The following is a 13,910-nucleotide window of genomic DNA, read 5'->3' as shown; positions in this document are numbered from 1 at the left end:
TGAATAAAAAAGAGTGCATGGTTTGATTAGAATTACACCGTGGCCAGAGAAAAGCCCATTTAAGCCTCTTGCAGCAGTGATGGGCACAGCTCTTTCTCTAGCTCTCCGTGTCTCCTTCTCTGTTTTTTTTCCTCTACATCTTTTTCTCTCTACATCTCTCCTCAGGGAACTCACTAGTACCTGTTAGCATGTGTAGATAAAAGGATCTGGAGCATGACTTATTTAGGCAAGGGAGGGGTGGGGGGTCACATCTGCTTCTGACAAGCCTTCTCGTCATCCCTCTCATTCCATCCCAAACATGTCTCGCTCCACCTCTGCCGCCCCTCACCGCACTGGTGGGATGTGGGGCATCCATACCCTGCAGTCAACCCCACTAAGCCTTCCTCTCTATGAAGAAAAAGAATACATTTGTCCAGACTCGGCTCACATCTGTCTCATCCCGCTCTGCTGACAAACCCTGTTTGCGCACACAGGCATGTTGCGCTTGGCAGGGGTTGGTCTCCTGAATATGGACTGAATGCAAAGGATCATGTGTATGTCAGTGAACTTGTCATACAGTAGACCGAACATGGAATATGGCAACATGTGTGTTTGAATGGCTAATCTATCTCCTGTAAAGACTGGTAACACAGTAAGTGAAGGAGGATAGGGTGAGTGCTGGTGCTTTTTGGACTGTGAGCATGAGAACAAGCTGCTCAGGCTCATAGTCCAAAAAGAGCATGATCAATTTTTTTCTGTTTCAGGGGTTATAGCTCCCCTAGTGGCCAAATGTGGATGAGGATGTGCTGCTTTCCCTCAACCAGTAACTACAGACAGAGATAATTTATACATTTTTTATACATTATACATTTTTTACATTTTTGCATTTTACTGCTACTTCCACAGTTTTGGCAAACATCCATACTTAAAGGACAGGTTCACAATTTTTCAAGTCTGTCTTAAAACAACAGTCAGGTGCCCATATAAACACTGAAAGAGGTTTTCCTTGCTGTAATCATTCTTCCTGTTCATACTGGCTATTAAAAGATCCCCTTCAAATGTGCTTTTAATGTAAGTGAAATTCACAGTCATTTTGTGCAAAAAAGCATTTAATATATTATCTGAAGCTTTTATACAACCAGCATAGTGGTTGCCCAATATAGTCCTCCCTATAGTGTAGGGCAGCTGTCATAGGGCTATAAAAAGTACCTAAGCCCGTATTTCACTGATGTGGTGGAGTGGAAGGAGTGATTTGGTGGAAATGAGACAGTGAGTTGAAGAGAAAGTATTAGAAGAGGAGGACAACATGGAGGAAATGGAAGAAAGGCCTTTGTGACTACTTTCATGCAAAGGCGACACCACCTTCCCCACATGCCAGCCACACCAGCCACAGCAGCACAGTGGTCTGAATCTTGCCCTGATCAATCTGCCCCTGCCCTGAAAATCTGCAATCCAGTTGTTGTGTTTAAGTGAATAATACACTCAATGCAGAGTTGATTGTGTACAACTGATAGAAAAGGAGGGCGTGTGGTTTGCAGGCAGTGTTGATTGATGGTTTTAATGGTTATAATGAAACCTGCCATTCAAAAATGTTGTTGCACCCTTTACTTTCAATATAATTAATAGAATTAATTATGGCTGTTATGTTTTACTGTTTTAGATAACATGAGATCATAATATAGTGTGATTGTTAAAGTATTTTTTCTAAAACCGAAAAGTTTCAGACCTAAAGAAAACATTCTCTCTGCTTTCTGAAACATTAACGAACAATTATTCACCCATTTATTAATGACCAATAAGATACATGTGGATGAAAATTATATTTGTGGTTCAAAATTTGGTATAGGGACTAATTATAAAGGGATAGTTGAGCCGTACTTCCATACTGTGAAGGGTCAGAATATGAACAGTATGTAAGGGTTAAAAGATTCTTGTCCATGTTAGGTTAAAGGTTGGTATTGAAAGTTCCTTCTTGACTTCTTGGTTTGATAAACTAACAATAGGTTTTATAAATTAATTTTATGAACTGCTCTCCATCATCGTGCCATAATAGAAAAAGAGTTTAGGTGACTTTAACATCCATGTGTGCTGTCCAAACAATATTTTAGCCATAGAATTTGTAAAGCTTGATACAGACAATAAGGGCCATACTCCATTTTAATACTTAGGTCCATAATGCAGTCAATAATAATACAGACCTGTCCTATTCCCACATTTTTAATTCCACTTCAGCTGCTAAATTTTGTGATGCTTTTACCTCCTCTGACATAGATTTTGACTCTTCATTGAGTATTAATGATGCCACTACTATTTTTCAATTCAACATGTACTAATATTCTGGACTCTGTGGCTCCCTCAAGAGCTAGAAAACCGAACACTACATCTCAGTGCTGGCTAACCAATGACATCAGATCTCAGAAGCAGATGTCATAGGACTGAATGAAAATGGAGGGGTTCTATACAGCCTGTAGACTTGCAGACTTTGAGAGACCTAATGAAGACCTTTAATCAAGCAATGAAAATGGCCAGAGAAAAGTATTATAAAGACCTCATTATTAATAAACATAGATCTAGCCCCAGACTCCTCTTCAATGTTGTAAGTCATACATCAAGTCTACCCCCTGGTGTTATTGAACCATTAATTGACAAATGTTAACAATTTCAATATTTTTTCTCTGACAAAATCAAAAACATCAGAAACAATATTTCATTTGTTGCCCAGACTGTCACTGAACCCTCTCATCCTAGCACAAACTGTACTTTAACTTCCTTTGATAAACTAACAATTGAAAATGTAATCGAGACCATTGTCAAAATGAAGAACTCCTCTCTTTATATCATTCCTACCCACTTTCTTAAAGAACCCCTTGTCATAACCTGTCCATTTCTGGTGGATGTATTAAACTCCTTACTCTCATCTGGCACTGTTCCTGATTGTTTTAAAACAGCAGTAGTACAACCTCTCCTTAAAAAACCCACACTATGCTCAGATATTCTTGATAATTTCTGGCCAATCTCAAAACTGCCAGTCCTTGCAAAGGTCTTATATAGATAATTTCTTTCATGAACAGTAATGGTCTCTTTGAGAAATTTCAGCAGCATTTTAGGGCAAGTTATAGCAAAAAGAAACTGCACTCCTTAGGGTTCAAAGTGATCTCTTAGCAGCCGACTGTGCTCAACATACTCTATTACTCCTGATCTGTCTGTGGCTTTTTACACTGTTGATCATAGTATTTTAATTGAACGTTTTAACATTTGGTGGGCATTTCAGGTTTAGTTTTAGAAGATTCTGCTCATATCTTTCAAGAAGGTCATTATGTGTGGAAATTGGAAATTATCAGCTTCAGTACCACTAAAATATGGAGATCCACAGAGATCTGTTCTTGGTCCCTTACTATTTTCCATTTACATGCTATCACTTGGTCATATTATGTAAAAACACAATATCAGTTATCATTTCTATACCGATGATACACAATTATATATCTCCTTTGACACACATCTAAAGCTGCTATAATTAAAAATGCCCTCCAAGACATAAAAAATACTCTGCTTTCTGTTTATGGCTTTTTGATAAAAAAAAAAAAAAAACAAATAAAAAAAAACTTCATCAGTGTCTTTTACAGATGCAGTAGGCAACTGTTTCTAGCAAAAAAAACTCTGACTAACCCACTGTACACTACCTTCCCAGCCCCAAACATCATAATGACAAGGTTAGTGATAAGCTGGTTAACATAGTGGAGCATTTAGCAGCTAAAGCACCAGATATTTCCCTCAGGAGTAGGTGGAGAGCTAAACAGAGCTAAAGGAGGGGTAAGCATGGGCGTACATTCATCTTATTTGCTGTGTGTCTGCTGCATGTGTAAATAACCAATTGTATGCTAACAAGTTTGCCATATGAACCTAAAATGTGCTAATATGTCAGCATTGTGTTTACAGCTTGCTTCTGCTGCCCCTAGTGGCCAAAAGGTTAGGCCAACATTTAAAATTGCAGCCATTTGTGCGTATAAATTTTGTAGGCTTTAGAATCAAGATTGTTCCAACCCTCATGCCCAGCAAATCCTGTCTTTCTTTCAGCTTAATGCCAAAATATGATCTCCTCTACTACCACAATCCTTTATCCCACCTCTTCTTCCCTGTTAAGGGCTCTGGATTGTACATGTCTCAAATGTACCGCTTGGTTGATGAAACTGAACATGACACCTCCACCCATGCCCCATCACACCTCACACCCCTACCTACCCACACATACACATACACATACACACCATATGCCAGGTTGCTTGACACATTTCCTTTAAAGCAGCCTTAAAAGCTTTTCTCCTGGGCGTCCATCTAATGAAGTCAGCTTTGAAAGCATTGTTTCTGCTGGCAGATACAAGCCAGCCCTCTGAGGGACCTTGACCAGGCAAGAACAAACAGAGAGAGAGACAAAGAGAACTTTTTATAGACTACATTGTACAGGACCCTCAACTTTCAATATGTGCCAGAAGCCATTGCCATCTTCCAACACGATAGCCTGCTCCTGTGTTGCATTTTATTTTTATTCTCAAATGTCAACTGCTGGGGAGGAACTGTAAGGCAACATATTGCACAGAAGTAATATAAAATGAAAAATTGGAAGAGGTATTAAAAATTCTAGCCTCTTTATATGTAAATGTATGGTGATTGAACCTCTTTCTCTTATTCTCATGAATTCACGAGCCTAGATTTTTCTTGTACTCTGACATGAACACCCACCCACCCACACACACACACACATACACACACATACATACATTCAGAAATGGAGTATCCACATATATATTTTCCACTCCACTCTCTGCCTGCACTGTTGTCTTTACTGTAATGGAACTGAACAGTATTATGACCTCTGGTGAGTGGTTTTAAATTGTTTTGTTTTTTCCCCATACCCCGTCTAGCATTGTCACCCATTTTCTTTCTATATAACAGTACAGTGAAGGTGTACAGTTACATCCCTACCAGAGGCCTCAGTTTAAGCACTGCCCTTATTTACTGTAGCATTTCATTAAAAACACTTGTACAGTTTAAAGATATTTGTTACTTGATTTCGGCCATAAAAATGAGAATATCATTGGTTCCAGTACATTGATTTTGGTACTTAAAAAAAATACTCTTTTAAAGCAAGGGTTTTCGAATTGTGAGTCTGTGAGGACCCTAACAGAACAAAGTCGAGACAGCTGCATTTACCAATTATTCTTTCGTCTTACTTCCATTTAGGGGATAATCATGCTCTAAGTTAGAGATTTGACAGAGTTATGCCTCCAAGGAGTGTGATTTTTGACATACAGTACTGTATATTACAGCAATTAGGTTAAAGTAGCTCAATTGCCTGTTGCTGTTTCACCCCACTGCTGCTACCGCAACTGCTAACTGGGTCAGTGAGCCAAATCACTGGGCCAAACACTATAAGTAACCTCTCGATGTTTTCAGAACATTGACATGCACCTGTCTCTTTCACCTCACGTAGAATATTTGCCAAATCCTCTCTCTTTAAGGAATGGTTTGACATTTTGGGAAATATGCTTATTTTCTTCCTTGCCAAGAGTTAGATGTGAGGATTGATACCACTCTCATATCTCTTAAATATTAAGCTGGATCCGGGAAACGGTTATCTTAACTTTAAAGAATGGAAACAGTCTGGCTCTGTCCAAAGGTAAAAAATGTTCTCACTGACTATCATGTTTTGTGGTTGGTGTAATCCATACAAAAACTGAAGTGTTAAAATGACAGGTTTTGGTTTACGGGGGTTTATGTGCCAGACTATTTCTTGGCTGGGAGCAGTGACTTCCTAGAGTCTCCTCTGGTTGCCTGCCAACCTCACAGTGATGACAAGACTCCAGGAACAGACAGACATGAGAGTGGTATCGATCTTGTCATCTAACTCTCGGCAAAAGATTGAATAAGCCTATTTCCCAAAATGTCAAACTATTCCTTTAACTAGGCTAGCACAGGGCTGAACTTAAACAAATGCACAGTAATCACAAATTGAAAATGTATGGGCACAATTAACTAACTGTAAGGATTGATAACATTATTTTGGTAAAGATTTCACCTATGTGTACATTAGCCACCATATTTAGGTGAAGGGTTGTGCTGCTGTTCTACCTGCTGGTGCACCATCAGCCAAACACAGCACAGTGCTCGAGGAATCACAGTTATTGAGACAAGCTGTCAGGACCCACTGACTGGGAGAAAAACAATAACATTGCAAGAGAAGGGCAGGGGGGAAGCACGGGAGCAAGGGATAGCTCAGAGGAACGTGATTGAGACAGAGAGTGCAACTCTGTCTCAGCAATGATGGTTGTGACTCAGTTCTTGACATGTTTTTACTACCTTGTAACCTTGAGATATGTTGGTAAACTTGCTGTAGAAAAATTCTCCATATTGTCAATTTAATATAACCTTTAGATCGCTTATGTACAACACATCTAATATGGCCCTTGGGACACTAAACATGTGGTGTAGTTGTTAAAATGTAAGCCTTGAGATGATGGACCCTATATGACCTTGACAGAGAAGTGTTGACATGTGTAATGTACTTGAACATAAGAAGCAACATGCTGTATCTGATTATCCGCACTCGGGTGCCTTAACTAGCCCTGAGGTACACAATTAAAGCTCTACTACTGCATTGTCAGTGACTTTTGTTTGTTTGTACCCACTCGCACAGAAGCATCTATAATGAAGCAGAATCTCTGTGGTGCGTTCACGTATTCTGCAATATTTCCACATAAGGGCATTCATTTGGATAGGTGATATGCTTGATAGCTCCAGCATCTCTTCTGACTCATGGGTGAGTTAATGTTCATGAGGAGATTGAAAATGTGCTCCTTTCAAGTTCCTTATTTGAGCATCTTTCAAAAAGACAGGTTTGTGGTGGTCATTTTTCTCCGCCTGCAGGGTGTGTGCGAGGGGAGTGTATGATGGGAGCATACTGTTGGACTGAAACGTGTGTCTGTGACTCAGTTGTCACAGTCTGGTGAAAGAGGCTGTAAATCCAACCTCAGACATGCTCTCTGTTAATAGGCTTTTTATTCCTGCTGTAAATGGCAAAGTCTGAAGTTTATGGTCTCTGTCACATATATACACACACAGACACACACACTAACACACACTCACACACTAACACACACACACACACACACACTCAGGATTCAAAAAGACTTAATACCTGTGTGCTTACACTTTACAGCTCTGCTCTGCTCAGACCTGATGCGTAATGGCACAAATAAACTGGATAAGATTTTAAACAAACATCATTTGACACATTATGTTTGTTGCTTAAACAGCACAATAGAGACCATTGATTTGATGATTTTAAGAGTTAAAAGGTGTTTTTTTTTAACCAAATTGGTTAGTTTGGGAAGTTTTATCAAGCCAGTCAAATAACGGACCAGAGGATTCTAGGGGGCCTGTAATTTAAGATGATTTCAGATGGTTTTGGAAATATTGCAGTTAACTCAGTATCAAACATGAAACAGACAAAGTGGTAAATAGGAAGGAATTTTGTAGATTTATATACAGTAACAGGAATTTTGGAGTGACTGATCTGCTAGGAGAATGTTGACGGTTGTAATTTATATTTTGTTTCTATTTTCCTTCTTTAATTTATTTCTTAATTGCCATGCAGTTCCAAATAATGTGGTCAAATTATTAAAACATCAATTATATATGCCTTTTGTTTAGGCCTTGGTCAAGTATGTTCTCCTATGCAGCATCATTTCAGACAAATAGTCTATTTATTATAGACTGCACGTGTGCTTGACATACACAGTATTTGAGCAGTGTTAGAGCATGGAGGTGTGTGAATTATCTTTTGTTCTGCATGGTTACCAAGTTTCCTAAATACCAATTACTGTAGGTGCAGAAAGACTTAACTGTCAGTGAGTGAGTGAATAAATGAATAAATGAATGAATGAATGAGTGATTGAGCCAGCAGGTGAGTGAATGAATGAAAGAGTGAATTAATGTGTGAGTGTATCCATTAGATGTTTCACATTCAAAATACAGGATGTGCATTGTACACTTTGTTTCCATGGCAACACCATGCATTATCTTCGGCTGTATAGTGATGACAGACTTACTGTAGAATACACACTCTCCTCACAACAGTTATTGTTAAGATATATTTCCTAATATTCAGAGTTGAAGTACTTTCAGACAGTGAGGGGATGCTGCTGCCATCTCTTATGCTGTTTTCCAATGTAAGCATGATTGCATTTGCCGTTGCCATCTGAACAATAGCAGTCTTGGAGCAACATCACCTTCAAAGTCTGATTATGTGGAGTTTATGATATTAGGAGACTGTCCTCTCAAGAAAAACAACACAATATGTTGTAATATCAGTCCCCCAAAAACAACCTATAGTTACGTTTGAGTAACAGACACCATCTAGCAGCCATAATAATTACGACTCGAAGCAGTGGTGCTGTTCCATTGATATATACAGTACCAGTCAAAAGTTTGGACACAACTGTACTATATATACATGTCAACAATTTTCCTCATTCAGAAAAGGAGGGATGGATGGGGGCTATAACCTAACAATGGCCTTTGCCACAGGAAACAGCTGTTCGTTTCCTGTTTCCATCTTCAAGTCAGGACAGTTTTTTAAATTCTGTAACTATGTTCTTCCCCTAACCTTAAACCTGTGGTTATTATTGTAGCCATGACAATGGAGGTCACCTAACTTTAAGGAAGTAGTAACTTTAACCCACACCACATGTTTCTCTAACCGACAACCAAACAACATATTTGGTTAATTTGGAGGACTTGTGGGATATTAGTTAGCTAAACTTGCTATATTAATCATGTTATATTACTAACAATTTCCTCTATTTTAAGCTACAACCTGTTGTAGTTGGTTGCATGATTAGATTAGAGCAGGTAGCAGAGACCTGTGGTGTATGGTACAGGTTGTTAGTAAGGTCAGATGTATGTGATTTATGCCCTGCTGCCGCACATTCAAAATGCAGACCACTTGTGCAAAGCCAGGTGGTTTATGCAGTCTGGCTTTGCACTCTTAACACTTTTTCATTGTTCACAAAAAATATACGTATCTGTTTAACCAGATTAACAAAAGTAAAATGTTATTCTTGTTGTCCTGTGAATTTCTACTTTGAGACTTTACATACTTGGGCATCACATCACTTACTATTATCATTAAGCACATCCAACCTCCTAAATGAAGCCTTGTGTTGTCTTAAAGGTCACAAAGGAAGAGGGGAAAGTCGCTGAGAGAAAAGAGAAGAAGGAGGCGTTCCAAGCACCACCTCCTGTCATCATGTTCTCAGGGTCAGGCCTGAACAGCTCCAAGGGTCTACGGAGGCAGAAGAGGGACTGGGTGATCCCACCAATCAACGTGGCAGAAAATTCTCGAGGACCATTCCCTCAGATGCTCGTCAGTGTAAGTGACAAATTTGATGGGCTGCATCACTGATTTGTTCTGAATTTACAGCTGGAATTTCTTGAGGGCACTTCATGGCTCACGCTGATTGGGGGTGTGTGATGGCCGGTGATAAAGAACAGAAACACATTAGCATAACTGGTTTGTTCTCTACATCCTTGCAGATGATTATGTTGTGTTCCTCTGATGTAATTATAGCCACAAAATCTTAAGGTATTTAAACAGCCCTGATTGGCCCTAAGAAGTTTTCCCCTCAGATACAGAGTAGGCTCCAAAACAGCTAAGCTGCCAAACTCTCCCACAGTGTGAGGTCCACTGGGTTCACAGTGAAACGAATGATTATTTCTGCTCCTTTATGCATTCATCCCTTCCTTTATCAGGCTATTTCAGAATGGTTGGCTGCAATTCAATGCTATTTTTATAGAGCCTTTATAACAATACAATTTGTCACAGAATCTTTGCTGAAGCCATAACTCTGGGCCTCCTGTGAGATATAAAGGATAAAGTATAAAAAGCTGGCCTCAAAGAGCATGTTGGTTTAAAACTTAAATAAATCAGAGGTAACTTTTTTTTCAACCTTGACAACATGAAAAATGTCCTGACCATAGCCTCATCCTGCAGGTGTTGTCCCTATGTAAATCCATATCTGAAGAACAAGAAATATACAAGTAGAAACACCTCAGCTGTTGGTGCCTAATCATTATTCTACAAACCTGTCTTCATTTAGCATTCATGATTGGAATGTGGCAACAACAACTGGCTCCCATTACGGTAAATTTCATTTCTGCAAAACTACAAGTGCAAAATATGAACACAACATGGAGAGGGTTGGAGGTTGAGCCAGTACAAGCCTGTTGGAGAATAAAAAAAAAGAGCATGAATAAATAAAGGTTTGTGTAAATGTGTTGTTGTGCAAAGGCTCGAGCTGCAGAGTGTTTAAAATTCAGAGATTCTGTCACAACAGAATGCGCGGTTTGTCTCTCTCGTAGCAAAGCTCTAGGCTTTACGCTTGTGGTACGCACTGTAATTCATCAAAAAACATCATTCCAGGAGACCGCTGCTTCATTCCCTGCTCCCACTTTCCTTCTCTCTTTATCTGGAATATCTAGCCATCAGCTTTTCCTCACTGTTTACAAAACTCTTACAGTTTATCTCTTTTGGGTCTTAAATTGTGCAAAAGAAGCATTTTTTTTTCTCTTTTGTGTCTGTTCTTTGTTTTTCAGCAGGGTTTTATCCAATCCCCAGGGAAAAGCCTGAGGAGCTGCTTGAAGGAAACTTTTTTATTCCATTTTTTTTACAGTGAAACAAAAAAAAACATCAAGTCAAAGAGGGGAGAGTTTGTAAGTCTTTGTTTTGGAGTTTGAGTACTTCTACAGTGTCCCATCAGCTTGGCACAGTGTGGCATTCTCATATGAGCATGCTGAGCTCTTCAGTGGTGCTACACCGGCCATAAACTGGCCAGACAATTCTGCTGTTTCAGTGAGCTGGTCAGAACCAGAGAGGATGGGCCATGGAGAAATAGAGAAGGTATCAAAGGAACATTTGGAAGTAAAGTGTGCAGCCAAACACAATCCACTTTGTGCAGTAAATAGGTCCGTCAGGGGCTGGTGGATTGCTGAGAGTGGAACGCTCAGAGCAGAAGAGAAGTGATGCGTGTTGATGCCTCTGTTGGGCTCTCTGGCTCCAGTCTTTCTCTTTAATGATGACTGGAGGGCAGGCAGGGCCATACTGAGAACTAGAGATTTTAACAAGGAGACAGCTCTGGGGGGGGGGTGCATGGCATGGGGATGATTTTGCCATACTTATTGTTTATGTGTTTAGTCCACTTTTATAACCTCTTTGGTCCTCTGTTGGGAATTAAGGCTTATGTGTGTCTTTTTCATTTCCCTTCATTGAAACTCCAAGCAAAGATTAATATTTAATTCTTTAATGTCAACACGAAGACGGAACATTACGGGGTTTTTTTTTCTGACATTTAATATGTTAATCACAATTTCTAGTTTTATATGAAACATGCTGTCGGTCTCTCTTTCTGTCTCTCATCTCCTCCTCTGTCTCTCTCCTACTGTGCCATCAGTGCTCTGTGTGCTGTGGCTGTGTGATGCCTCCCCTAATGGCCTGTGAAGTCAGTCCCTTTCCTAATGGGCTGTTCTGTCATCCAGCGCAGCACTGAGTGACACGCAGGCAGCGGCCTTCCCCACCATCCTGCCGCTTCCCTCCTTGCCCTGACCAAGCTGCCATCAGTTGGACAGGCGGGGTGACAGCAGCCCTCACCTGAATCTCTGCAGGTCTGCAGCACTGTCACTTTGATCAGGCCAGCACAGGATCGGGCAGGTGTCAGGACAGAGGCCCTACCGACTGGCCTCTGAGCTCGTAGCCTGACATGGCTCGAGGGCAATGTTGACTGCAAAGTCTTGGCAGAACTGTACTCCCATCGCTCTTTAAAGCCAAGACAGTGTCAGAGCTCATTGAGATGTTATTGACTGCTTTTTATTAATAGCAGCACTGAAATAATTGCTTCAGCACTTCAGACTCCTTGACTGTGCATCAAGATCTAGCCTTTTTTAGCCTCATGTGTTACAGAGTTGTGGCAGTAACAACACTGGTTTCCCCTCTTTTTTCCCAGATGATGGACAGTTCCTTCCAACAGACGGGAATGAGTGGAACATAACTTTTAACAAAAAGTGAAACTGAAAGGCTAGCAAAGAGAGCAATGGAGAGGAAACAGAAACACAAGACGGTTCTAGTGAAAACAAAGAGAGGATGAGATCCAGAAAAACTAAAACAAGGAGTGAGGGGAGTAATTTTTCACAATAAACAGGTGTTTTCTGTCGTTCTCTTTATTCTGCGGCCAAACAGCCATCAATAGCATGTAAGGGACATTGATTTTTCACAGGGGCTTTTTGAAACCTTCCATTGATCCACACACTTCTCCTACAGCAAGAGAGCCATCGATTTCTTTTGCTCGGGTAAATAAAGACTCAACGTAACCGCCCCCCTCTTATCCACCATCCCCCAACTCCCTTGACCCCCTATTAAAACAACCGTCAGCAGAAAGATGAACAAAAACCTGATGAAACAACAATTTAGCCGAGGAGCAAGACGGGGTATGAATAAATGTTTGTCCAGTAAAATACCTTTTTCATTGCACTGTTCGCTGACTCTAGTCTGTGTGAAAATAACAGAGAGAGAGAGAGAGAGAGAGAGAGATGTGGTTTTGGCTGTCAGAGTTGCTGGTGCAGATGAGGTCAGGCTACCACATTCAAAAGAAAAGTTTGCTTTTATTCCATGTGTCTGGCTATTCACACAGTTAACAGTCTGTTCATTGCTAAGCATTAGTAACATTTAAGGCATAAAATGTGACTTTAAGCATTGCTAGTTAGCTCTTTCCACACATATCTAGACATCTACAGTTGGTACAAGAATTGTTTTTCACAGCATTCGCCTCTTTTCATCGTTTTCTCACCATCTCCTTCCTTCCAATTGTTCATTGTTTTGCAAAATTTCTTGTCCCCACTCCTCCCTCTTCTTTTCAGCGTCTGTCTTATAAAACCCGTCATCGATTAATTCCATAAGTTTCTGCTGCTCTCTGTAATATTTTAGGCTACATCCACACTGATATGATTTCATTTTAAAACGCATAACTTTTGCTATGTTTACACCTAGCATGCACACTGCTGCAGTGTTTTTGAACCCCTAAAATGGAGACTTTTGAAAACACTGCTGATCCTGTTTTAGTTTGAAAACTCTGGGATTGCATTTTAGTCTGGACAGTCACTTCCTGATTGGGTCTAATCAGTCACGACGTGTCCTTCCCTGATTCGTCATGCCCCTATCACGTGACAACTCCCAATCTATGTTTTCCGCTGCCTTGACACCTTGACTCGTGTTACTTTCAGTAACAGTTCCACCTCGTCGTCAGTCCAAGCAAAGAAATCTCTGGTCTTACTTTTTGCCAATGCTGTTCTTCCTCCATAGTATTTTCTGCATTAAGCAATCAACTGCAGAGTAGACAATCTGCTTCCTGTTTACACCGATATGTGCATGCCCTGTGTGTGATATGCGTTTACAGACGTGTTAGTTTGGACAGAGATTATTTCTGAAATGGTGCTGAAACATTCATATGGACAGAGATTGTTTTTGTTTTAAAACGCCAATTTAAAATGAAAACATATTAGTGTGGACATTGTCTAAGTGTTTGTCTAACCGAGATATGATTTTGAGAGAGAAGACATTGATTTTGAGAGCTGGAGTAAGGGACATGAAAATGACTGCAATTTCAGCTAAACTGTTGTTTTATTGGATAATATTTCTTTGGAAGACATTTTTTCTGTCCGCCGGCTGTCCTTGAGACAGAGAAGCCAGATATTCCGATAAAGTGTGACTGCATCCCTCAATAATCACAGGCCGTTATATTGACAGGAATACCTTAGGGGGGTACAGCAGCCGTGAGAGCAATAAGCCAAAATAAATCGTTTTTTTGTCTAAAGCCCTTTATTGA

The 13,910-nt window shown here is 40.1% G+C and overlaps 1 protein-coding gene across 2 annotated transcripts in view; it reads left to right on the top strand.

Moving 5' to 3' along the window:
* The window catches only part of LOC137184751 (cadherin-4-like), a 255,065-nt gene that overhangs the window by 172,992 nt on the left and 68,163 nt on the right, over positions 1-13,910 (top strand). For both annotated transcript variants that reach the window (XM_067592727.1, XM_067592726.1), the window contains one exon: positions 9,212-9,409. In XM_067592727.1, the coding sequence (XP_067448828.1) occupies positions 9,212-9,409 (198 nt within the window). The remainder of the gene's footprint in view (positions 1-9,211; positions 9,410-13,910) is intronic.

The sequence above is a fragment of the Thunnus thynnus genome, chromosome 6 (assembly GCF_963924715.1).
Source record: "Thunnus thynnus chromosome 6, fThuThy2.1, whole genome shotgun sequence".
Classification (NCBI taxonomy): domain Eukaryota; kingdom Metazoa; phylum Chordata; class Actinopteri; order Scombriformes; family Scombridae; genus Thunnus; species Thunnus thynnus.
The sequence above is the reverse complement of the archived record's forward strand: the minus strand, read 5'-3'. Positions and strand labels throughout refer to the sequence as shown.